General features: G+C 38.5%; 1 protein-coding gene across 2 annotated transcripts in view; it reads left to right on the top strand.

Annotated features, from left to right (window-relative positions):
- LOC107569000 (rho guanine nucleotide exchange factor 10-like protein) overlaps positions 1-26510 on the top strand; it is a 35443-nt gene extending 8933 nt beyond the window's left edge. The window contains exons 3-8 of one of the 2 annotated variants that reach the window (XM_016255096.1): positions 4327-4538; positions 5602-5759; positions 10895-11037; positions 19371-19542; positions 24073-24195; positions 25193-26510. In XM_016255096.1, coding sequence (XP_016110582.1) covers positions 4327-4538; positions 5602-5759; positions 10895-11037; positions 19371-19542; positions 24073-24195; positions 25193-25731 — 1347 coding nt within the window. In that variant the 3' untranslated portion in view covers positions 25732-26510. Of the gene's footprint in view, positions 1-4326; positions 4539-5601; positions 5760-10894; positions 11038-19370; positions 19543-24069; positions 24196-25192 lie in introns of both variants that reach the window. The other variant, XM_016255030.1, reaches the window with a different exon arrangement.
- The last annotated feature ends 1193 nt before the right edge of the window (positions 26511-27703 follow it).

Below are 27703 nucleotides of genomic sequence, written 5' to 3'. Positions count from 1 at the left end.
TTATTAGTTTTTGAAGGACTGTGGAAAAATTATCATTGATCTAATTCATATTTCCATAGTTTTACAGTCATTTTTCTCCACACAGGTCTATTATTGTGTTTGCAGCTATTTCAGATGAACCCAAGTCGAAGGCTGTTAAAGCTATCATATTATGACTATAATAAGATGCGATGTGGACCTGACTTTACACTGCTAGCCAAAAGTCTATCTGTGCAAACCTATATAGCAGGGTAAAAGAAACCCTTAAAGCAATCAACACATCTTCCGCTTATAGCAGGTGTCCTTTTCTCAGTGAATTCAACTGGACTGAGAGATGTGAGAAGAGGGGAAATGATTGAGTCGTTTGCTACTTCCCAACTTATAAGTCAGTGATAGGACATCGTCATATCACAACAGGCAGTTTTCACTGCTAGCGTTCCAAATGAGCAGTGACAGTAATCAGATCACTCTAAGATGGGCTGCTGGGATTTTTCTCATGGCTCAGATCAAAATAATGACATTGTTTCTAATCAGTCCAAGACAGTAAGCTAGCCAGTCATCCACCAAATTCACTCTTCCGTAGCATCTTCACTTCTAAGACTGAGGCTTATTTATTGATTTGTGTGTGTGTTCACGGTGTTCTTCCTGGGATTTTATTTAGTTAGTTGGTTAGTGATAATAAAAATAAGTAGTTGCTTTTTTTATTGTTTGCCAATAATGTTTTTGGGTAAAATGTTGTTTACAGGGGCCTTAGGGAGTATTTCAAAAAACAGTTTGGAAAGGATATATGCCTTTTAGTGCTGCTAGTAGCAGAAGTAGTACTAAGTAGAAGTATTTTTATTTTTTTATTATTAAAATGTTATTAAAATTTTCCACAGGATGTTTCATTGGATTTGGAATTGGGCTGAAAAGAAATTTAAATTTTAGCAATTGAAACTGCAAGTTTTTTGCAATTAAAAGAAATTCAAACAACATGGAAAGACAAGATAGGTTTTCTGTTTAAGGTCTTTGTCTTTTAGCCTGAATATAGATTTTCATCTATTTAAATGTTACTTCCTTTAGTTCTATTTACACGACACATCAATAATTGGATTGGAATTTAAAACTCCATTTTGAATGGTGCATACAGCATCATTTTCACAGTTTTCTATTCTCTAACTATAAATCCAAACATATCTAAAACATTGGGTAAAGGATGTCAAAAGCAAATGTTTGAATATGTCCAGTGTGTACAAATCGACAGATGAAGTCTTTCTCCCCAGACTACCTTTTGCTCCCTTTAGGCTCTTAGTCAATTTCAGCCTAATTAATGCTCTGTTGTCCAGAGCTTTGGCTCTAAGGCTGGTTTTCACGGCTTTCCGGCCAAAAAAACAGAGATGCGTCCAGGGCACGATTCCAGATATCCACTCCTCCAAACAAGTACTTATGAGTTTGTCAGGGAACTGTAATTCCACCTAGTCTGTGGAGGAATTGAATCGAAAAAGGAGGGGTGGATCATTGTCAAGTTTGAGAACATGGATTTGAGCCTGTCTGAGAAAGCGGGAGAACAAGGGCCTGCTGGAGGTTGCGGCTGAGTAGGAAAAACGCAGAGAGATTCAGTTATTTTGCTAGCTTCTTGCCCGAAGATAAGCCCTCCCTACAGGTGTCCTTTTCTCAGTGAATTCAACTGGACTGAGAGATGTGAGAAGAGGGGAAATGATTGAGTCGTTTGCTACTTCCCAACTTATAAGTCAGTGATAGGACATCGTCATATCACAACAGGCAGTTTTCACTGCTAGCGTTCCAAATGAGCAGTGACAGTAATCAGATCACTCTAAGATGGGCTGCTGGGATTTTTCTCATGGCTCAGATCAAAATAATGACATTGTTTCTAATCAGTCCAAGACAGTAAGCTAGCCAGTCATCCACCAAATTCACTCTTCCGTAGCATCTTCACTTCTAAGACTGAGGCTTATTTATTGATTTGTGTGTGTGTTCACGGTGTTCTTCCTGGGATTTTATTTAGTTAGTTGGTTAGTGATAATAAAAATAAGTAGTTGCTTTTTTTATTGTTTGCCAATACCATGTTTTTGGGTAAAATGTTGTTTACAGGGGCCTTAGGGAGTATTTCAAAAAACAGTTTGGAAAGGATATATGCCTTTTAGTGCTGCTAGTAGCAGAAGTAGTACTAAGTAGAAGTATTTTTATTTTTTTATTTTTTTATTATTAAAATGTTATTAAAATTTTCCACAGGATGTTTCATTGGATTTGGAATTGGGCTGAAAAGAAATTTAAATTTTAGCAATTGAAACTGCAAGTTTTTTGCAATTAAAAGAAATTCAAACAACATGGAAAGACAAGATAGGTTTTCTGTTTAAGGTCTTTGTCTTTTAGCCTGAATATAGATTTTCATCTATTTAAATGTTACTTCCTTTAGTTCTATTTACACGACACATCAATAATTGGATTGGAATTTAAAACTCCATTTTGAATGGTGCATACAGCATCATTTTCACAGTTTTCTATTCTCTAACTATAAATCCAAACATATCTAAAACATTGGGTAAAGGATGTCAAAAGCAAATGTTTGAATATGTCCAGTGTGTACAAATCGACAGATGAAGTCTTTCTCCCCAGACTACCTTTTGCTCCCTTTAGGCTCTTAGTCAATTTCAGCCTAATTAATGCTCTGTTGTCCAGAGCTTTGGCTCTAAGGCTGGTTTTCACGGCTTTCCGGCCAAAAAAACAGAGATGCGTCCAGGGCACGATTCCAGATATCCACTCCTCCAAACAAGTACTTATGAGTTTGTCAGGGAACTGTAATTCCACCTAGTCTGTGGAGGAATTGAATCGAAAAAGGAGGGGTGGATCATTGTCAAGTTTGAGAACATGGATTTGAGCCTGTCTGAGAAAGCGGGAGAACAAGGGCCTGCTGGAGGTTGCGGCTGAGTAGGAAAAACGCAGAGAGATTCAGTTATTTTGCTAGCTTCTTGCCCGAAGATAAGCCCTCCCTATCTCCCACTACGCTGCTGCAACAGGCCGTTATTTGCTCTGCCTTGCTCTTCCCAGCCCACGAGACCTTGGCCATCCAGATTGTACGCTGCAATACAAATCAGACAAATGATTGCATGCATATTAGAGGGGAACTGTAAGGCTGAAGACTATATTTAGCCCTGCCATTTTGCTCACATAACATGGCTCTAAATGAGAATTAATCGCTGCTGTCCGGCAGCATCCCTCCCATTTTGCTGTTGTTTTCCCGTTCTTTGGTTGAGATTACACTCCACTCGGCCAGCCCCAGTCGCTCAGTGTCCTGAGGTAATCATAAATGATGGCCCCTAAACAAGGGCCGCTAATGAGGCCAGCAGACTCTCTGTAATACTCTTTCCCTTTATTTCCCTCTTTTTTTTAATGGATTTTGTAATTGGAGCAGTTTAGTGCCGCACAAGGAGAGATGAGCCAATTTTTGTGGTGGACATGATGGGATGCTGATCAGTTCGTTTAATTTCTAATAGCGAGCGGGTTGCTTTCATTGCATTATGCATGAACGAGTAACCATGAGAGAGAGCAGGGTGCGAAGACAAACACTATTTTTCACGAACTGGGGGATTATTAATTTATGATGCAATGCAATCCCAATGTGTTACAAGAGTCTGCATTTTAAAGCAACTCGCTAGGAAAATGAATGGGTGCAGAACCTAGATCAATTGTTGAGGGAAGGTACCAGAGGATGGATTTATGAGCAGCACTGTGCTGAAGTCTTATTCTGTCAACTACATGTAATTTCAGCAAGGATCGAGTTTGTCATCTCAGTCTCTGTCTTAAGAAGGCGATCAATCATCAACCCAAAGGAAGCCCTCCATTGTCAAACAGCTCAGCGGCTTTCAAAAGACGTCTCTCCACCCCACCTTTTCCTCTACTTCAGCGATGAAAAGATCCCTGGAGTTTCAAAAAAAGATGTTTGAAGTCATCAAACTGATGCTGGGAATGCATTAGGGGTGATAGAGTATGAATTTTAGAGACTTTATCAAGCAAAAGACTATGGGTTCGATTTTTACGAGATGTATGATTTTAACTTTGTAGGTACTGTGGAATTGAAATTGACAGGAATAAAATAACAGGGCTAGGAAACCTTAAAGTACACAGGAAGTGAAAGAGTTTTCTGTCTTTTGAAATTTCCTCTGCATGGTTCTCTGCACTGGAAGTGAAAGCACAAAGCCGAGGGAGTGGTTGAAAGTGGCATAAAAACAGAAAGCCCTTCCCTTCCTCTATTATTTTCTTTCCCTACCTGTACACTCATGGATGTGAGAGAGCAGTTTTGGTTGGATGACTACCTATAATAGCGGTGTCCTTGCTCTGTTTTTGCAGGTAGCCGGTGGAGGTGATTCCACTCAAGGCCAGGTGGACATCTTCTCCTTGAACAGACCCACACCTCGGCCTGTAAAATCCCTCCAGATGGGAGCTCGAGTGAGGGGTTTGGAGTATGTGCCTGAGCCCACCCCTTCAGAGGACAACAAAACCAGCCCTCACAGCTCCATGGGAGTTGGAAATACTATTTGTGTGGGACTTGATGATGGCAGGTAATATGTACACAGGGAAAAAAATGGAAAAAGTGTAATATATACACTGAAAAACTCAGTTGTCACTCTGAAATTGCTAGTATATTTCATAATTAGTATAGACAGCAAGTAACACATTGAATTAAACTTTTTTTTTTACAGTGTAGACTGTGTTTTATTTAAAAAATATGTATTGTGTTCCTCAATTAAAAATGTTGGAGTACCTGTTAAATATATAAAGGCACCTACAGAGCCAAATTAAGGTTGCTCTGAGGAAACTAGATTCACCCAAGCCTTCAGTATCAAAGATATTGATGCTGCTTTGGTTCTATGTAAATGAAGTGCCTCATCAATGCTTCCTTTATTTTCCTGTCAGCTCACTTGGCTGTGAGAACCAAGCGGTAGCCAAGACTAATAGCCTAATAGCTGTTTGTTTTGAGCACATGTCTAGCTATAGGGGAAACGAGAAAGGTAAAAGCCTTAATCAGATTTAAGGTGCCATTACAGACACTGCAGTGCACACAGGGATAAGAAATAGGTGACGACTATCCTTGTAAGTTTTAGCGACTCCAAAGTAATTTAATGGAAAAACAATTTCAATATGAAAAGGATAAAAGATATTCGACTTCATTAATTTCCTAACATTTTACATGTGTAATCGCATCTATGCCGTCTGTGTAGATGCACCTTTTTGTGGTATATATGCATCTTTGTAGTATTAAAACAGGAAAAGTTTACCACTTTGTTAAACTTTTGGGTAGATATGTGGAGAATGTTTTGAGGTGCAGTCTTTTTGGCAGAAATTAAACAAATTTCTCTCTTAAAATCACTGTGATTTTCTAAATAAGTTAAATCATTTATGAATGTTGAGAAGAACAATATGTATTCTGAGATATTCTTTATGCAAATGAAGGGGACTGATTAGCTACAGAGAACAGAAGTTCTCCTTTTAAAAAAATCATTTCACAATATCAAGGCAAATGAACAGTGGAAATAAGGCATTAGCTTTCCTTTCTTCATTTTAAAATGATACTTCTTCCTGCATAGATGTCCTTATATATCCTTCAATGTTTATCTCCCAAAGCATTCTGGTCTATGGCAGTATGGACACAGCCGCCCAATGTCTTGTGACTCTCCGTAACCCCGAGGGCTGTCCAGTTCTGTGTCTCAAACATTCCGGGAAATTCCTGTTCGCTGGCCTGCGGGATGGAACGCTGATGGTGTACGAGAGACATCACGGAGGTACGAGTTACATAATGTTTGATGTCTCATTCTATTGTACGCTCATGCTGCCTTCAAGTACACCTGAGAAGCTCATACTTCTGAGTTAGTTTCCAGCTGTCATGCAAGTTGTTTTCCATTTCCACGGCCCTTCTAATGTCCCAGTTCAGATATCATAGAGTCTTGGTCTTTTATGTAAACAAAACTTTTATTTCAGTATTTAATTCAAGGACTCATAATTTGCACGAGGCTGTATATAGTGATTCCACTCAAGGCCAGGTGGACATCTTCTCCTTGAACAGACCCACACCTCGGCCTGTAAAATCCCTCCAGATGGGAGCTCGAGTGAGGGGTTTGGAGTATGTGCCTGAGCCCACCCCTTCAGAGGACAACAAAACCAGCCCTCACAGCTCCATGGGAGTTGGAAATACTATTTGTGTGGGACTTGATGATGGCAGGTAATATGTACACAGGGAAAAAAATGGAAAAAGGGTAATATATACACTGAAAAACTCAGTTGTCACTCTGAAATTGCTAGTATATTTCATAATTAGTATAGACAGCAAGTAACACATTGAATTAAACATTTTTTTACAGTGTAGACTGTGTTTTATTTAAAAAATATGTATTGTGTTCCTCAATTAAAAATGTTGGAGTACCTGTTAAATATATAAAGGCACCTACAGAGCCAAATTAAGGTTGCTCTGAGGAAACTAGATTCACCCAAGCCTTCAGTATCAAAGATATTGATGCTGCTTTGGTTCTATGTAAATGAAGTGCCTCATCAATGCTTCCTTTATTTTCCTGTCAGCTCACTTGGCCGTGAGAACCAAGCGGTAGCCAAGACTAATAGCCTAATAGCTGTTTGTTTTGAGCACATGTCTAGCTATAGGGGAAACGAGAAAGGTAAAAGCCTTAATCAGATTTAAGGTGCCATTACAGACACTGCAGTACACACAGGGATAAGAAATAGGTGACGACTATCCTTGTAAGTTTTAGCGACTCCAAAGTAATTTAATGGAAAAACAATTTCAATATGAAAAGGATAAAAGATATTCGACTTCATTAATTTCCTAACATTTTACATGTGTAATCGCATCTATGCCGTCTGTGTAGATGCACCTTTTTGTGGTATATATGCATCTTTGTAGTATTAAAACAGGAAAAGTTTACCACTTTGTTAAACTTTTGGGTAGATATGTGGAGAATGTTTTGAGGTGCAGTCTTTTTGGCAGAAATTAAACAAATTTCTCTCTTAAAATCACTGTGATTTTCTAAATAAGTTAAATCATTTATGAATGTTGAGAAGAACAATATGTATTCTGAGATATTCTTTATGCAAATGAAGGGGACTGATTAGCTACAGAGAACAGAAGTTCTCCTTTTAAAAAAATCATTTCACAATATCAAGGCAAATGAACAGTGGAAATAAGGCATTAGCTTTCCTTTCTTCATTTTAAAATGATACTTCTTCCTGCATAGATGTCCTTATATATCCTTCAATGTTTATCTCCCAAAGCATTCTGGTCTATGGCAGTATGGACACAGCCGCCCAATGTCTTGTGACTCTCCGTAACCCCGAGGGCTGTCCAGTTCTGTGTCTCAAACATTCCGGGAAATTCCTGTTCGCTGGCCTGCGGGATGGAACGCTGATGGTGTACGAGAGACATCACGGAGGTACGAGTTACATAATGTTTGATGTCTCATTCTATTGTACGCTCATGCTGCCTTCAAGTACACCTGAGAAGCTCATACTTCTAAGTTAGTTTCCAGCTGTCATGCAAGTTGTTTTCCATTTCCACGGCCCTTCTAATGTCCCAGTTCAGATATCATAGAGTCTTGGTCTTTTATGTAAACAAAACTTTTATTTCAGTATTTAATTCAAGGACTCATAATTTGCACGAGGCTGTATATAGTTGTTTCTCTTTTGCTCTAATGCATTATGCCAAACAAAGCTTATTTATTCTATATACATTGTTGGCGTTTGTTTTGGATTGTGGGTAATCACTTCGGATTTAAACATCTATGTTATTTCTATCCTATTAGGCTTGTTTTTTCTCTTTATCACATTAGCACAGAAATGGGCAGTTACATTCAGTATGTTTTCTCTTTCCTTTTTCTCACTAACGGGATTAAACGCTAAATGGGTGGGATAATTAAGAAGGGTAATTATTAGTATGTCCCCAAATGAAAGGGACTCAATAGAGTGAAAGGGTAATCAAATCAAATTAATAGTGCAAATGAATCTGATTGTCCCCGTGTTCAATTTGCTCTTTCATCAACCTTCCATTCAAACATTCAGGGATGTTTTTTTTTTACAGTCCCTCCTCTGTTAGCTGAATGCCTCAGTGAGTATGTGAAAGATATTAGTTCTGTCATGTATTCTGAATGCATTCAGAGATGAGACAGGGGTGATGAGATTGTTCTGGGTATGTATTAGTTAGATGGAAAGCCAATAGATTCGGGATTACCTTGAAAGCAATTTATGATTTCACAAGTCTGTCCTCTGCCCGCACCTTATTCATTTGCGGTGTGTAAGTGTGGGCTAATGACAACAGAAGACGGGCGTGCATGCAGAACTCTTGCATTCGGAGACATGATAGATAGCGAGGGACTGCGCTGTGTGTGTATGTGTATGTTGGGGGTGGTGCAAGGCAGACAACCCTGGCACAATGGGTTTATCACAATGCACTACTTACCTGGCTGTCAACAAGGAATTACCTCCAGTGAAGTGGAAAGTAAGATTAATTATGCTGATGTGCAATGTGGCGATTGAATATTACTATTCATATAGTGGAAAGAAATGAATTACAAGCAGATATATTCCCTGGGAAGTACAGGCTGGATTTTTTAAAATGTATTTCTTGTTTTTTTTTCTGTTTTTTTTTTTTCAAACAAAACAGTTAATATTGTAATAAACACTGGAGTCTCACATGAGATTAATCAGAAAGCTTTTTGAAACGTATGAGCAAGCCGAAATTGCTTGGGGGTGAGATTTCGTGTCTTTCTTCCCATTTTTTCCTAGCTACATTAAGAGGGCAGGATCGTTTTGTTGTGCTTAATCAACAGTTTGCAGAATTTATAAGGATAATAATGAGGTGTCTGAATTTCCGTAGAAAATACGTAAATATATTACACCCAGAAGCAATAAGCGCCCAACTGAATGAGACTGCGTCTCTCCTCCTTCCACTTTATTACTTTTGGAGCAATAAAGTAAAGACTGCATCTGCAGATGCTTTGAGTGTCCAGATAAGTCCTCTCCGCCCCGAAGGTCCTCGATTTGCAAGAGGCAAATCTGAGGCGGCCCTCGTTTGAGTATGAGGGGGTACAGAGCAGCTGAGGAGATGTTTTCAAAGCATATGTACGAAAAAAAAGTGGGAAGACTGACATTTTGAATATGCCATGCAATTAACCTGAGGAAGTCGGAAGTCATTGTAAAGCGATTCTGGTTTCAAAGGCAGAAATAAACAACTCGAAATGTTAATTAAATGGCTCGCTGTGGTTCCCTCTCTAATTTTGCTTCATTAAAACATTGTGATGGGGGCGAAAAGACGAAGAAAAAAGCTTACGTAATGCATCCCATAATGGTGTCCATGGTGGCTACAGTGTGGGATTAAAACTCAAGGAAAAAGTCTGGCGTGTTCTGAGCACTCTGGAGAGAAACATAAATTGGATTACACAACACGCTGCAGTTATTAACATGGCACTGTTAGCGCATTAGCATAGAAAGCGCTAGTTTTATTGAGGGAGATATGCAGTCTACAAACACCCTTTGCAGTGCTTGCTCTAGCTGTATGTTTTTAAGACGTAGCCAGAAATTATACAGTTCCACCACCAGTTATACATATTTGTCTTGCAAACACAAGGATTTACTCTTGAGTATTAATGAAACCAATTTACTTTAAGTGACTTGCTCAGGGCAAAGCAGTGGAATTAGCATGCAGCGCATTTTGTAGCTCCGCTATTTGAAGCATTCATTTATAAGGAAAATAACATGAATTTACTAGCTTTGAAAATCTTTGGCTATATTTGAAATGTTCTACCAGATAGGATTAGTGATTTGCCTTCAAGCAAGGTATTTCACAAGCCTAATTGTATTCGCTACTCATGTAATTTTACCTCGTTTTTTCTGTTTTCTCTTATAAAACTCAGAATATGCAAAGTGATATATTTTGGGCTATTTTCTGGGTATTACATTTATAAAGCTCATTAGTATCAAAACAAACATAAACCATTTTTATATTTATTGTGTGAGAATTAGTATTATTAATAATAATAATTAAAAAAACAGTTTGCATTATACTTTTTTACAAGGACACAGCAGTGTCAGCATATGATTTATGAAATGTATTTGAAAAAACAAGGGCTGCAATTTTACAACAAAATCTCTTTTGTCAGTTATTGCTCTTGATGTCACATTATTATGGATAGAGAGTCGGACTTGTAACCTGAAGGTCGTGGGTTCTCAGGTCCTGCAGGAATTGTAGGTGGGGGGGGTGAATATCCAGTGCTCTCTCCACTCTCAATACTACGACTGAGGTGAGACCCTTGAGCAAGGCACCGAACCCCCAACTGCTCCCCGGGCGCCGCATCATTGGCTGCCCGCTTCTCTGGGTGTGTGTTCATGGTGTGTGTGTGCGCGTGTTTGTTCACTACTCACTGCTGTGTGTGTGTGCACTTGGATGGGTTAAATGCAGAGCACAAATTCCAAGTATGGGACACCATACTTGGCCACACGTCCTTTCCTTTCCTAATAGAATACATTAATAAATCTAGCTCTATCCACACAGGCAAAACTATCTAAGAAGAGTTTGTGAATTAGTTTATTGCTTTTTACAAATTAGAAGAACAAGACTTTACATTGGTTATTTTAGTAGCATGAAAAACAAAACTGTTATTCAAACTGGAAATAAATTATTAGTTATAATTGTAATAATGCTCAGTTCTCAAAGTACACATGTAAATGTAATGCTGTAGTTGACACATTTAATTTTTTTCACATTTCACTTTAATCACAAAAGACATAATAGATTACATTTTTTTGCTGTCTTATCTTGAATTTTGGGGCATTTAGCGTGCCCATAGTTGAAGTCCAAGAATCTTGATAAATATAAAAGTCTTCTTACTGTGAACTTACTGTGCTTTTTGTCTTGTAGGGGAACTGTGGAACCAGGACTCCTGTAGGAAAGTAACAGTTGGCTCAGATCCCATCAGGACACTACTTGCCTTGGAGGACTCGGTCTGGGTTAGCTGTGCTAACACAGTAACTGTAGTTGATGGCTCCAGTTTGTCCACTCAGGTAGACTCATCATTTCAAAGCTTTAATCATGCTGATATGCTTTCACATCAAACTTTAGCAAATGGAAGAACACAGACTATGTTTCACGGGCACTTGGCCAACACTGACTGACAAATTAGCTGGTGTGTGAAGATCAATAATCCTACCGAAGAGCCGCAATCCATATGGCCAGGGTGTCTCCTCCGGGGTCTCTTTTTTCCCCCTCTTACTTTTAAACCACACAGGATGAGTAAATAGTTCTGACATACTCATAATCTTCTCTGGCTGTCTCAAATATGGAGGAGCTGTACCCCGGGGATCTACCCCATGGGCCTCCATAACCCTGAGCCTTCCTTTAGTTCTGCCTTCTTGGGTTTTATCTCTGGAATCAAACATCTCTTTTATCCTTGGAGATTTCTCTGGATGCGCCCATCAGAGAGGAGATTTGAGCTAGTGGTAGGTGAGTGGGCCCCTGCTGCTTTTCGGTTGATCCTCCACGGTTCAGGCCAGTGCTCTGTTTTGTTCGACTGATTGCATTGTATCCCTTTCCCTGCGGAGCAATGCAGGCCCAGCAGCTGGAGGGGGAAGCATCTCCTCTACAGCTGTAAATCTGCCTTCTTGGGACTCGTGGCAAAGTGGCATACAATGATGTGTGTCGGTGGGATAAGCAACAGAGCCTGTGCGAATTTGTCTCTCTTGTCACCAGTTTTAGGGAAGAATTCCACACTACGCAGCGTGCCACCTTGTTCCCCTGACCCGAAACAATTGAGGCCGCTGGATCGCTATTGATGTTGAATGCCAAAAGCATTTCAACCATGGTACTGCGGAGAAAACAAACGGGTGGTTGGGCACGTACGCATTATGTAGGCCCTCTTTACACCTGGTAGTAAAGGCTGTGAAACGCCAAGCTGACATCTAAGAACTAGCTATTATGTATGCGTGAAAAAAGTTGCGCTTTAACACACCGCAAAGACTACAACCATTGGCCAACTAGCATGTACATTCTGAGGAAACAACCGTCTGTATCAGCAGGTGGCAGCACTGTATATTCATTATTCAAAAAGGGAAAACGAATCTAGGACTGACAGCCAACTGGATCCAACTAGTGAGGACAGTGCAGAACATACCACAAAAAGCTGGCAGGCACTCAAAGACGGCCCAAGGTTGGCCACCCGCTGGTTTACCGTGTAATGGCCTTAAGATGCATCAATCAAACATCTTGACTTAATGTGAGCGTTATGGGACGTGTTTTGAGAAAGCGCACGAAAACAATTGATTCAGACTTCACTATGTTGTGCCAAAACACACAGAATACAATGAAAATCCTTTGCATTTGCTTCATTTCCCGCTCCCTCATAAGCAACGTAATGGTTTCATTCATTCAGTGGGCCACACTCTGCACTCCCTTAGAAAGTGATGTGTAGTTTTACAAAATAAGAGGGGATGGTCTGAACTCAAGTGGTCACAGGAGATGCATTTGAAACGCATGTTAAGACCAAGTGTAAATGATAATGTGTCTCAGCGGATCACTTGTGATCACTGAAAACGCATCTTAATACCAGGTGGAAACAGGGCTGTAGAAATCCTTTCAGAACAGTAAAAGCTGAAGAATGAAGTCCCACACTCATATAATGAGTGGTTGTTTAAACATGTTGCTCTTGTAAGCACTGTCACCTAGTATTACAGTGGACTAATGAAGGGTTAGATGGTAAGTGGAGGCGTGCTGTGTTTTGTCCGCTGGTAGTACAGTGCTCTCCTGCTGTGAGATACTGATGTAGTGTCTGTCTTAGGGTGAATTGGTGGAGGCAACCTCTGTGTGAGACTCAGTAACTCAGATCATACACCTGAGGCCCAATTTATACACCATATGTAGAGTCATCATAACTGTAAATGTATACGGATTTTCAGAATGTACTTAAAAAAAGTAATAATAATCATATATATATACAGTATATATATATATATGGAGAATGTGGTAATATTGTAAAGAAATACAGTGCATCAGTATTTGTATCTCAAATTAATATCCTGTGACTACGTATGACTTACTGTAACAGTGTGTTACTGTACTATATGTGGATAAATGCTTTATTTAATCACATGACAAACATGATGTTGCAAACTAAAAGCTCATTGGTATTTCAGCAAGCAGCTGTGATAAGTTAACTTAGGATGTATGTGCTTCACATGGTCATTTATTCACTTGATGGTTTTATTCAAATAAAATTAGTGTAGATGCCAGGCACATATGTATGAGATTGTCCACATTTTTCAGTCATGTGGTTGTTTTATTTTATAGCTGTAAAGCATTGGCTGTGCTTAGAACAGTTATAGTATGCTGTATGAGTTAACATTTTGGACACCGTTTACTTCTGTATTTAGCTCTGTCCACCTAAGACAGCTGAAAATTGGAACCTTTCAATTTCGGAATGTGAGTCCACCATTTGCGCTGAGAGATTTATAGGCCTAGTATTAAAATACAGTACCATTCAAAGGTTTGGGGTCTGTAAGATTAAAAAAAAAAAAAAAAAGTAAAATACAATTTAATAAAATTTTTTTTTTTAAATAATTACATTTTTGTATTTTTAAAAAGTAATTTATTTCTGAGATGGTGAAGCAGCCATTGCTCCAGTCTTCAGTTTCACATGGTCCTTCAGAAATTATTCTAATATGCTGATTTTGATAGTTTTGTCAAAAAAAAAAAATCTTACTATTATCAGTGTTGTTATTATTATCAAAAAAAGCTGCTTTGTTTTTGTGGAAACCCTAATGCAGAATTCTTTGATCAATAGAAAGTTCAAAAGAACAGCATTTATTTGAAATAGAAATCTGTTGTAACAATGTTAACATATACATTCACAACCGTATTACAGATGGAAATAATCAGTTGATAGAAGTATTCTTCAGGTGTCTTGTCTCTGAAGAAATAGTCCAAGCAAAATAAAATGAAAACAGAGAGAGAACAAGAGCAAAGGCGAGCACTGCCGACAAGTCAATTAAAAGTGAAAACACATCAAAGGCAGTTTCAGTCGTCTCCCTTGCTCTCAAACAAAAGAAGCTCCCTTTGGCAAGGGCACGCAAACAGGTGCTAATCCCTGTCCGCTAGTGTGCAGAGGAGAGAACAGTCTCTCGCACCCACCTCACCCCCTCCAATTAATCTGCCTCAACCCCAGACTGGAGAACTAGCTGTTTGTAAGGGTTCTCAGGGCTCCTCGGTAGCACCACAGACCTCAGGGGGCTGCGTGCAAACCCTCGATAAGGAGTGCAGCTCCCTCATGCCTCATTAGAGGATCAGGCATAAAATGGCTCCTCTTTCCCTGTGGACTTTTAAAAAGGTGTTTGGGAGGGGGTGTATTGTTTTGTGAGACAGTGAAGCAAGGCTCCGCTGTGAATCACTTTGAAATCAAAGAAACTGGATCCTGAGTCATTGAAACCTTCATGATGTGTGGCCCTTGAACCCACTGGTCGGATGGTGATTTTGAAGGCACAAAAATGCTGTGCATTGCAGGAAAAGATAAAGGAAAGAAGGTGTTAATTTGCATTGGATTTTGCTTTTGTGTTTGAACATCTGAATGTCTTATAACAAATCAAATAAAACGGTAAGCAGAAATGCAGTTTACAAGCATATTCAAAGGGAAGATTCTGTATTTCTTTTTGTCTGTGTGTGTGTAAAACCTGATGATGTTCTCCAGTATGATTCCATAGATTCATAGAACATCTTGTACATTACTAGAAACGAGAACAACTAACAGTGTTGTGCAAATTAACGGCAAGCAAAAGTATGCTTTTTGATATCGTGTAATGGTTGCAACAGCATTAGATCTTGTGGAATGCTCTTCTGCTTGAGAGCCTTAGACAGTGAATGCTAGATTCCCATTAAAACAAGCATCACAGCGTTAGGAGACTTTTTAGAATAAGCCCTATGAAGGATTACAGCATTTTGAAATTTTAGTCTAGCAAGGACTTTTCCTGGAAGATTAGACAGAATAGCACTTTACCCTTTCTATAGTCTTCCACTGACACTATGGAAGCCTGTTTCCTCTATATCTCAGTCTTTAAATTTATATGTCATATCTCACAATTAACACTTGGATCTTAAAACATGACTTTATATCTCAGAATGTGTCATTATATCATAATTGGACTTATTATAGTTTAGTTTATAATTCTCACAAGTGGAAATATGTCTTGTAATTTTTACTCATAATCTCATAATTGTGATTTTCTCATAAAGTTACCTAACTTTATTTCTTATTTTAAGCTATCTCATAATTAATTTTTTACTCAGACTGAAACAGGCTTCCATTTGACTCATAGAGAAACAATATTTCTACAATGATAACGGTGACATAGTTGGTCAAAAACATTTATTTGAGATATAATTTGATATTCAGCACAAGAGTTGGATTTTAAACTGTTTTTATGTTTGGGCAGGATCTAAACCAAATCATAACTGTCCCCAAAAAGTAAATTCACCTCAACAGTTCACAGTCATACTGGTAACATATAAAGCATCCAAAGGCTTACCTTTTTTCCACTGATCATCAACTTTAAATCCAAAGTTTAAGTGCCGTGTCCCGGCCGGAGCGACGAGACAAAAACATTAAAACCCATTACAAACGAGGCATTTGTTGCATCCAGTGGGGACATAATTACTGATTATAATGACTTATACTGTCTTTTTACGCGTTGCATTGCATCGCGCCGCGTAAACATAAAACTCTGTCTGCATTTGTGATCAGAGAAATGACAAACAACAAGTGCTACTCTACTGCCCAAAACTCGCGTTTGAATCATCAGTGGCAAATCCTTTAAATGAAAACGTACTTACAGACTGTGAGTCAGAACTGCCGGCATTTTAGTCTAACGTTACTCTCCAAAGATCAGTAAACAGTCCTCCATAAAATGTGCTGCACACATCTGGATATTTGGGTTAGTGAGGTAGATATGTGGGGGCGTGTTAGAATGAGCCGTTTTAGGTAGGTGTGGCTGACTCTGAACTTTTATAAAAAACATCTCTTTGGATTTGAGACTTTAGTCTTTGCAACTTTACAGACCTTCTTTATGCACCAAGAGCTTGTAACACTCCAAAGAGAAAGGAAAAATTGAAATCACATCATATGACCCCTTTAACATTCTGAATAGACTCAGAGACAAGGCGACATTTCTCATCAACCTTCTTTGTAACAAACTAGGCTTTTTGTACACAACTACATAGAAGAAAATGCAAAAGACTATTGTAAAGACAGCTCATATGTAATGTGTATAACCCATGGATTGCTGAGATTTTTACCATTTAGAATAGGGTGTTTTTATATAAGTTTTATATATGTGTTTTTATATATTATATATAAAGGCTGAAATCAGTGATGTGGTAGTTTGCACTGAGAGTAAACTCTTTTGGAAAATAAACTCGATGTGATATTTTGGACCGACTGATGTGAAAATTTATATTTTGAAGAATGTTTCAACTAAAACAACATTGGATGTCAAAAATTACTGGACACAAAAAATACAGAGACATTCTTCAAGATATTTTCTTTTATGGTCCACTGAAGAAAGTAAGTCATTCGGTTTGAAACAGCATGAGTGTGTGTATATAATGACAGAATGTTCATTTTCAGGTGAAGGATCTGTATCTCTTATGCTACTAATTCAGTGACAGAAGTGAACTGGTCTGGACCAGAAGGGGGACCTCCAGCTTAATCTTTGGATTAGGTATCTGTTGCTCAACTAGAGGTCTTTTGATAGAGGATGACCAGAACAATGCCTGCTTCTTAACTTTTTTTTGCCACAGGCTAAAATCCAGGGTTTCTCAGGAGTGTGTGAAGATGTGAATGCCCTCTTCCACCTCAGTGGTTGCTTTTGATCTGCTTACATTGTTTTGAGTCTCTGGTATACATAACACCATAAATCAGCTCTGAAGTCCAGAAAGTTTGGAATTTATGCTGGCACACGGTGTTCTCATGAGAATCAAATGATACAAAGGGCCTTAAATTGCTGATAACTTTGGTGGCTCATCATTAAAGAGAATTCTTGCAGCATTGTGGATCTTCCAGTTTGGAGAAAACAACCTGAACCATATGTGAGTATGGTCTCCTAGCAAGCTTTCAATCACACTAAATGTTTTATTTATACAAGTGTGTAAGGTTTTCCCTTTCTTATGCCACCTTGAGAGCCTGAATGCTCACCGTTCTTGTCCTAGTTTTAGACTGTGCATGTGAGGAAGTCCTTGCATATGTACTGTATTGAGAATAAAAGAGGGGAAAATAAAAGCTAGATGCATTTGCGATGGACCCTTTTTCTCATTATAGTTCAATATTCTGTTTGTGAGCTAATGGAGAAGCGAAAGCAAATGAGAGAAGAAAGGAGATGGAGTTCTGTAACTGCTTGTTTTTGTCATGCCTTATTGAGTTCTGTTCCAATCCTTTCTGCTTGTTGATTCTCATTGGTCTCTGGTTTTGCAGTCCACCTTTTAACCCATTAGTAAAGCTATGCGACTGCAGTCTGAAATGACTTTATCGTGAAGGGAATGTTAATGTCATGTTTATACTTCCCAGTTGAACATGTAGGTCAAACGTCTCAAATGCCACTTAGATTAGATGGTTCTGTTATCCAGCATTATTATAGTTTCTTCTGACTGTGCACAGAATTTGTTACTTGTTTTTGTGTGAATTTTATGTTGAAGATAATATGGCATGCATTATCCTATTGGAATGGGTATTTGCTGGATTCCCGCTGAACAAATGTAACTCAAATGCATAATGGGTCTTCAGATTTCAAACGAAAATGTGCCAGTTGTGCACAAGTACAATTTAGTCAAATTGTTGTAAAGACAACTTGCATAAAATACATAAAAATGTGTTTAGACACTTTGAATGATCAAAATAATGGCCGTTTTATTTGTAAACATGCAATTTTAGTGATTCATGTTTAGTTTTTAAGAATCTTAAAATGCTGGATCACTTGGCATCTTGTCAGGTTTTCCATTATCACAATTATGTCTTTGCCTGAATCAACCAGTAAAGTGAGGCACTCGAGTTTATTCCCAAAAAATTCAAATTCTGTCATTTACTCGGCCTCATATCATTTCAAACCTGTATGATTTTGTATGAGGGATACAAAAGAACATATTTTGAAAAATGTCTTGTACATGCAGTTAAATGCTGTGGGATCCAAAATAGTTTGGTTGGTATGGGCAAAAACATTTGTGTTCATTTGTGTTCCTATGAAGAACAAAACGCCTACAGGTTTGGAACAACAAGCGGGTAAGTAGTAGGGATGGGTGATACACCGTTAGACACGATCAACCGGTAGAGATTTTGGTCACGGAAACTTATCGTTTGCATGCGTTTTTAAAAATCATGATTTTAAGATGTTGAAACGCAATCAGCATCAAAAGGGAGCTCATTTTGCTATATGCACGTGCTGTCAGAGAGACTGGTTTTGAGTGCTGTCAGAGAAGCGCACATGAAGACGGTGCTCATAGAGCGCGAGAGTATTGAACAGATATATTTTTGCAGTTTTACAGCCCTTGAATGGTTTAATACACATAATTGTATGCATCACAATGCCTGTCTTTGGAAATATCATTGTAAACGCAATAATTTAGGTCTTAAGTGAAAGCAAACGGCTGAGAAAGAAAACACGTGTAACAGTTAATTGGAATCCGGGCAGCTCTTAAAGTGACAGCAGTCTAATATTCCTGCTGTCTGTCATTCACGTTAATCAAACAACAAAAGAGAGAAAGTCTCGCACTGCTTAGAACTAAATCACTTTTGTAACTTTAATGAGAAATAATATACAGTATATTTAATTTACACAGTGACGGATATGCAGTGTTTTTATTCATTTGATTACTTTATACAATGTATGTAGCATTTCTTATTTATTTATTCTACTGCATATTTTTGTCTTATTGCTGGTTATTAGTTTCTTATTCTTATCTAATCACTGACTGTTTACATGTCTTCAGTGAGCTTTTTTACATTTAAATTTAGGCTAGTAGTATTAGTTTTTGTGATATTGACACTGGTAACAAGAATTATGACATTTCTATGGTAAATGTTGGTATCATAAAGACCTTATTTAAAGCAAAAATGTATATATTGTGATATATATCATTATCGTGATATAAAATGACTCATATTGTGATATGAGATGATAGTTTCTTTTGTGGGTAAACTATATTTCTTAACTTGTTGTGTAGTGGAGTTCTTCACCCTTTTGAATTTGGCATTATATCTTAAAAACAGCTCGATGACAAACTATCAGAAAATGTCCCACTAGACCTGTATTGAGTTAGATACAGTTAGATATCTGATGTAATCTCATTGTCCTCTGTTCTGTTTTAGAGATTTGAGGTCCATCAGGACCCGATGGTGAGCGTGGCCCATATGGTACGAGCTGGGGGGGGCGTATGGATGGCTTTTTCAGAAGGTTCCTCTATACGCTTGTTCCATACGGAAACACTGGAGCACCTGCAGGAGATCAACATATCTACACCCTCATCGTTTTACAACCCCAGTGAGTATCTCTCCTTTGACCTTACGGAAGGAGCAGTTTGAATACAAAAATTCTTTATGCCTTCACACATGCTTGAACAGCATTGTTTCCATAATTTCTTTGAACTGCACTTCTTCTGATAAAAAGTTAATGACAGAGAAGTTCTTGTTGGAATGGTTCCTGTAGGCTGGCTCTCCAGGGACCGACCGTGAATAAGTAGCTAACTTAAGACCCCGCAGAGCAGTAATGGAGCTGCGGGGGTTACAGGCAGGAAAAGTCACAATGGCACAGACAAAGCTTTCCATTAGAAATGTTGCCATGGCAACACTCTTGTCATGAGTCCAGCTGCCGTGGCATGTTGGTAATGTGCCAGCGTTTTGCCATTGTGCCATTTCTCAGTGCAGCTGGTATTTAATTCAGCTGTATTCACTTTTTTACCTCTCTGCACTCACCTTTAGCCATCTTATCTCCCTCGGGTCCTGTTAAATCTAAAATTTGTCAAATTCTTTGTGCTTCGTCCCTCCTTCAGATGAAATATATGTAAGCTAAAACCATGTTTTTCACTACCTTTTTGCAGAAGGGAGCTTGTGTAAACATTCATTATATAAGCAAGGACACTGAAAATAATAGTTTAAGTAAATATCCACACCACTTCAGAGTAATTCAGCGCCACACATCAGACTATATAAAGAGAAAATCTGGGCGGCATCGCTCCAGTAGCTCGCAGAATCCTCCGGAGCAGAATAACTTCTTTCAGGCTGTCTAATAATGTTTGATTTCACTTGAATGCGATTGTCCACGTTAAGCTTAAAAAAAGCCCATGATTCTCCAGTTGTCACAGACAATTGCGATCAAGTGGAATAGAAAAGAGAAGGAGAAAAATAAACCCAAAGCGGTGTAGCAGACTTCAGGAACTGGCCAGAGCAAGTTAATGTCAATGGGCCTGTTGCTACAAACATGTCTCATTAAAAACAAAGCGAAAAAGATATACCTTTGTTTTTTTGTTTTTTTTGTCGAACAGTGAGAACGTCAAACCTCTGGATCAAAGTTACAGCTGTATTTCAAAAGACACGTGAAGAAGTTGTGGCAAAGATGTCTGCGAAGGTCCTGCAACCCTCAGGCTGTTGTCGAACTTATGGAGCTAGCTGTGTTTAAATACGTTGTTCATGTTGGTTGAGGTGACTCTGCGATTTCATGTTATGTCGAGGGGTTTACAGTCAATGGAGCACAAAAGTGAAAATAAGCTTTGGCAGATGCCTTCTTCCCCTTTTTTACTCTAGGCCCAGAGAACGTCCCACTGGCTTTCCTGAATATGCTAATCTGCACACATCACACATAGGAGGACTGATATAGTTATTACAGATCAATGGTCTGCTAATCCCACAGGTTTGCACCCAAGTGATGGGTGATGAATTAATTATTGTCTTAAAGTGAACCGATTATTCTGCAGTTTCTCATCAGTTAGAACCTTCAGACATGATAAGCAAGCCAGACATTAGGCTGAATCCTTCCTCTCTAATAATAGCTGGAACAGTCAGATCCATATTGCATCAAAGAGAATCTTTGAAACATATGTTGTTATGTTGTATTGTGTTGTGTTATATTATATTATACATCTAAGCCCTTAACATTATATTGTAGCTAATTAAGATTAAATAATTTTGTCATGATAATCTGTTTGAATGACCTGCGGTGTGACCATCTAAAATTGTTTTAAACCGCATTTCTTATATTAAGCATGCAGATTTTATTACCTCTAATTAACTGAGAAATATTTGAATCATTTGATGAGTGAAAGTGCATTGAAAAGAACAGTTTTTACCAGTTACAGGAGCTAAGATACACACCTTTCCTTTATATATTCATGACAAAAGGTTCAACATTTTAACATTATGCATTCAGTTAATTGTTAATTTGCATATATATATATATATATATATACAGTGGGTACGGAAAGTATTCAGACCCCCTTAAATTTTTCACTCTTTGTTATATTGCAGCCATTTGCTAAAATCATTTAAGTAAATTTTTTTTCCTCATTAATGTACACACAGCATCCCATATTGACAGAAAAACACAGAATTGTTGACATTTTTGCAGATTTATTAAAAAAGAAAAACTGAAATATCACATGGTCCTAAGTATTCAGACCCTTTGCTGTGACACTCATATATTTAACTCAGGTGCTGTCCATTTCTTCTGATCATCCTTGAGATGGTTCTACACCTTCATTTGAGTCCAGCTGTGTTTGATTATACTGATTGGACTTGATTAGGAAACCCACACCCCTGTCTATATAAGACCTTACAGCTCACAGTGCATGGCAGAGCAAATGAGAATCATGAGGTCAAAAGAACTGCCTGAAGAGCTCAGAGACAAAATTGTGGCAAGGCACAGATCTGGCCAAAGTTACAAAAAAATTTCTGCTGCACTAAGAGCACAGTGGCCTCCATAATCCTTAAATGGAAGACGTTTGGGACGACCAGAACCCTTCCTAGAGCTGGCCGTCCGGCCAAACTGAGCTATCGGGGGAGAAGAGCCTTGGTGAGAGAGGTAAAGAAGAACCCAAAGATCACTGTGGCTGAGCGCCAGAGATGCAGTCGGGAGATGGGAGAAAGTTGTAGAAAGTCAACCATCACTGCAGCCCTCCACCAGTCGGGGCTTTATGGCAGAGTGGCCCGACGGAAGCCTCTCCTCAGTGCAAGACACATGAAAGCCCGCATGGAGGACTCCAAGATGGTGAGAAATAAGATTATCTGGTCTGATGAGACCAAGATAGAACTTGTTGGCCTTAATTCTAAGCGGTATGTGTGGAGAAAACCAGGCACTGCTCATCACCTGTCCAATACAGTCCCAACAGTGAAGCATGGTGGTGGCAGCATCATGCTGTGGGGGTGTTTTTCAGCTGCAGGAACAGGACGACTGGTTGCAATCGAGGGAAAGATGAATGCGGCCAAGTACAGGGATATCCTGGACGAAAACCTTCTCCTGAGTGCTCAGGACCTCAGACTGGGCCTAAGGTTTACCTTCCAACAAGACAATTACCCTAAGCACACAGCTAAAATAACGAAGGAGTGGCTTCACAACAACTCTGTGACTGTTCTTGAATGGCCCAGCCAGAGCCCTGACTTAAACCCAATTGAGCATCTCTGGAGAGACCTAAAAATGGCTGTCCACCAACGTTTACCATCCAACCTGACAGAACTGGAGAGGATCTGCAAGGAGGAATGGCAGAGGATCCCCAAATCCAGGTGTGAAAAACTTGTTGCATCTTTCCCAAAAAGACTCATGGCTGTATTAGATCAAAAGGGTGCTTCTACTATACTGATACTGAGCAAAGGGTCTGAATACTTAGGACCATGTGATATTTCAGTTTTTCTTTTTTAATAAATCTGCAAAAATGTCAACAATTCTGTGTTTTTCTGTCAATATGGGGTGCTGTGTGTACATTAATGAGGAAAAAAAAATTACTTAAATGATTTTAGCAAATGGCTGCAATATAACAAAGAGTGAAAAATTTAAGGGGGTCTGAATACTTTCCGTACCCACTGTATATATATATATATTACTGTTTGTTTATAATATACCACTAGCTCTTGAACTACCTAATGTTAACAGACTGAACCTTATATATTGACAGTTAATACTTTTTAACCTAAAATCTTGATAGTTATAATGCAGAAAGAGTCCAAGTACACATTATGCGTCAACTACAAGGACATCTAATAAAATATGCAATATGCATTTTTTTCCCCAAACCTCAGCATTTTATGTTTTCAGCACTCATGAATTCATATGCATTACTGTAGAACTGCAGATTTATTTGACAATCTATTATTAAGGCGATCCCTCTTGCAAAGAAAACGAATGTATAATAGGTGAATGCTCTGCAGAACTGGACAGCTGACATTTCTAAGAAGGAATTCTGCCTAATGCAGTGCATTCACTCATGTTTTTTCATGACCTTCAGTGATTTCCTGGTGACTAACTACCATACTGAAAATGCTTCATTTACACATTAGCAAAAGACTCCCCAAGTACTATAGCAACCTAAAGACGGTGAAAAGGAATCAATTAGCCACTTGCCGATCACCCATGCAAAGCAAGCTTTATAATACGAGCATGGGGCCACCATCCAGGCTTGCTGAAGTCTCTGCTGTGCTGTTCTTCTTTGATTTTAATTATGCTGTGGTGGCTTTCTGATGTCTAAAGACCCAGGGTCAGGGATTTGGGCACTGTGAATGAAGTCGTTTAAATGTTCCATCCATGTTGTTGTTTTTGTCTAAACAGCGATTTTAATGTTGTCATACCTACACACTGCTATAATTGACCAGTTAAATAAAGCTGATGAGAGAAGCACAACTGTGAGCGGGCAATCAGCAGTGTGCTGGGTTTTAATCTGAGTCTCCACGGATACAATAATTGTTGATATGCAAGCAGGAAAGTGGTTTTCAGTGTTTGTAAAAATGCATCATACTGCATAGATATAAACAGGCCGACTAAAGAAAGTTTTTTTTTAGTGTTGGTGACACCTGTATTTTTCTTTAGAAGGTCAGAAGAGCATGAGAGTTACCAGCCTGCTGATTTGCCAGGGGCTGCTGTGGGTGGGAACTGCACAGGGCATTATCATCACCCTGCCTGTGCCCAAGTTGGAGGGCATCCCCAAAATTACAGGTACACGGATGGTGGCACTTCATGATGCATATGTGCCTTTAGTCCTTTTAGAAAGTCTCTTGCACAATGATAGGACAATTACACAATGATTCAAAGAGACAATTATGTAGTGATCCCTTTGTTAAAAGAATAGTTCACTCTAAAATTTAACTTCTGTCATTATTTACTCACCATCATGTTTAAAACCTGTTTGTTGTTGTTTTTTTCTGTGGCACACAAATTAAAAATCATGAAGAATTTTTACAAAGCATTTTTGCAAAGATCCTGAAAGAACAAAACACATCATAAAAGTGTCATGAAGTAGTTCAACGTGTCTTATGACCAAATATTTGATATCCACCCTAACATGACACACGTATCAGTGTCATATTTAATCACTAAGGCTGCATTTGTTTAATCAAAAATACAGTAAAAGAATAATAGTGTAAAATATTATTTACATTTTAAATAAAATAATGTAGTATTTTATTTTATTATAAAATGTTATTTATTCCTGTGCTAGTCATTACTCCAGTCTTTAGTAACACATAATCGTTTTGAAATTTTAAAATGCTTTTTTTTTTTTGAAGTAGTAGTAGTTTAAAAGAACATCTCCTTGCTGAATAAATGAAAGAATAAAACATTTTAAAATCTAATTGACCTTAAACATCTTTAAATTTTAAAGTCATATTAACTACCTTTTTATGGTGTTTCCCCTCTGATCTGGAGCTTGTCTTTATATGGAAAAAATCTTCTAAATATCTTTGTTCCCCCCCCAAAAAAAAAAATAAAAAAAAATAAAAAAATATATATATAGGGGATAGGAACAACCAAGGAGAATGATGAAATAATGACCAATTATCTGAGCTATTCCTTTAATTCAAAGTCATTTCAGTAAGTAATACGAGTAATAGTAGTAATGGAAATGAGTTATCAAATTTTAAGGTTTCTCTGACCCTGTGGCAATGCTGCTTTTTACTGTTTAAAGCAATTTGAGCTCTCTTTCAATGTGGCACAGGTAAGGGGATGTCATCTCTTAATGCACACTGCGGGCCTGTGGATTTCTTAGTTGCCCTTTCCAGCAGTTTGTCTCCTGATCTTCTGAAGCGGGATTCTCTGGTGGAAGGGCATGACTCGGCCTGTGGATTGGAGGACCGCAGTGACTCGTCCTCTCAGGAATCGCTCCAGCAGCCCAGTATTTCCGCCCAAGTGGATGGTAAAGGGAAGGGTAGGAGTGGAGTGTTGCTACAGTACCGCCTCCGCTCAACCTCAGGTTTGCCCGGGCGACCATTAACCGCGAGAGGGGACGAAGCTTCGGACTCGTCTTTAGAATCTTTGGAGCACAGCATGGAAGACGGCTCCATATACGAACTCAGCGATGATCCAGACATGTGGGTCAGGGGTCAACCCTGCGAGAGGGACAGGATGAGGAGGGATAGGGTTACCTCAGTAGCAGTCATCTCGGGCGGGAAGGGCTTCCGCCGACTGAGGGAGGGTTCTGTGGCAACCACCGCAGAAACCACACTTATGATCTGGCAGCTTCCTCTCATGGTTTAAGCTGAAATTGTGTTTAAGGAATTGTGAAATGAAAATTTTGACAATTTACATACCCATACTGTATGTCATTTCAAACCTGAATGACTTTCTTTTGAATTAATGTACTGGTCACTCTTTTCAGCGCTGTTACAATGAATGAAACTTCAAAAAAGATACAAAAGTTGTCATAAAAGTGGTTCATCCTCCCGTTACCATCATACAGTGATGAACAGTCCTTTTAAAATGTAAGGGAATATTTCTCTGATAATTTTCCTCTCTTGAGAACCGATTCATGAACAAATCATCCAGACCAATGTTGTAAGCTCAACTGATTCATTGAAAAGATCTGACTCGAGTCATTTTACAATTCAGACATCACTAGGTTAATGCAGTAACTGAATTATATAATAAAAAAAAAAAATACATTCTTTACACAAAGCTATCGGCGCACCACTTTTTTTGGTGTATTTTGGAGCCTGACAGTTCTAGTCCTCAATTTTATTATACAGAAGAATGGTGACCAGGATATTTGACAGAAACAAAGTAATATGGGTTTGGAATGACGTGCGGATAAGTAAATTACAGAATTTTAATTTCAGAGTGAACTTTCCCTTTTCGCTGGGCATGTGTGGTGCAAAATGTGAGGCTCTTCTTTCCCAGAAAAAAATGTCTTCTATATTAAATGACCTTGCGATCTCGAGAAATCCAGGTCTTCCAATAAGAATATTCCATAACTAATAGACTCAGAGTAATAAGTTCTCAGTTAATTCAGCTTCTGTCACTCATTCCTGTACAGTACCTGGAAGGTGTTTCCTTACCAGTAGAGAATTTAAATCCATGTATTTAATCTCAGACTTCACCGTAATCAGGGCCTAAACTATTCAAATAGAACATTTCCTTGAGGCCTCAGTCCGGTCAGCCTTTAGTGAATCGTGATGAATTTACCACACCACAAAGCTGCTGAGGGTTTTATTTTATTCCCCTGCATCTGAAAAAATCATATCAGTGGAAAGTGAAAAGTAAAGTGAAAGGGGTTTTCATGCTTTTGTGCAGTCACTCAGAGAATACTCTCACCCTTTGACTCTTGATAATGTGAACGCATGAAGTCAAGCCTGTGCAGGTCGGTGTTAAAAATGGATTTCAAAACAATTGAAGGCCTGAATTTATGTGGTGAATGGTGAAGCCTCATTAAAATCTTTTTAGTGGACATGTTTTTTCTTATGTACACAACCTAAAAACATTTTCACCATATGGCAGTCATTTGAAACGTCTGCTTAAATCACCATTACTTAACAAGCAAGTTCATTAGCAGCTGGTAGTAGAAAGATACAAGCACCACTAATTGCAGGAAAGTTGGGGACATTGTGAAGCTTTTGATGTTTATTTGATCTTGTTGAAGGGTATTCACTGCTGATATTTTTTGTAATATTGCAGTTCCATCTGCAAGCTACAGTTGGTTACCCTCATTCTTTTTCCTTGTTTGATCTACATTTAAGACGTTGTCTTCCAGTCTTCCATTAGGAATTGTGCCAGATGCACATTGTATTGTGTAAAAGGGAATAGTTTGAGGTTGTTTTTGGTACAAACGAACAAGTAAATAATAAACACATTAATGAATACAGCTCTAAAAAGCTCTGTTTAAACACCAGCTTGGCCAAACACGGAGCCCTGCTGAACCAGCATAGACCAGCAAACCATCTTAGGCTGGTTTAATCTTTTTTGGAGACAGCAAATAAACTGTATTAAACTAAAAGTCCTCAGAAATAGCTGCTGAATAATATACTTAAATGGTTTATTTTTCCACCCCTCACCACTTTGTCATCATGCATTTTTCATACCATGCAACATTATGAGTGTACGGAATGCATAATTTGTCCTGGTACTGCAAAATTTTATTAAAACTGTTAATTAAATTGTTTTTTGTTTTTGCGTTATAACATCAAACATTTATGAAGGCCATAATATCCCACTGAATGTAATAACTGTAGTGCTA

The sequence above is a fragment of the Sinocyclocheilus grahami genome, unplaced genomic scaffold (assembly GCF_001515645.1).
Source record: "Sinocyclocheilus grahami isolate Dianchi unplaced genomic scaffold, SAMN03320097.WGS_v1.1 scaffold3.1, whole genome shotgun sequence".
NCBI lineage: Eukaryota > Metazoa > Chordata > Actinopteri > Cypriniformes > Cyprinidae > Sinocyclocheilus > Sinocyclocheilus grahami.
This window is presented reverse-complemented; position numbering and strand designations above follow the sequence as displayed.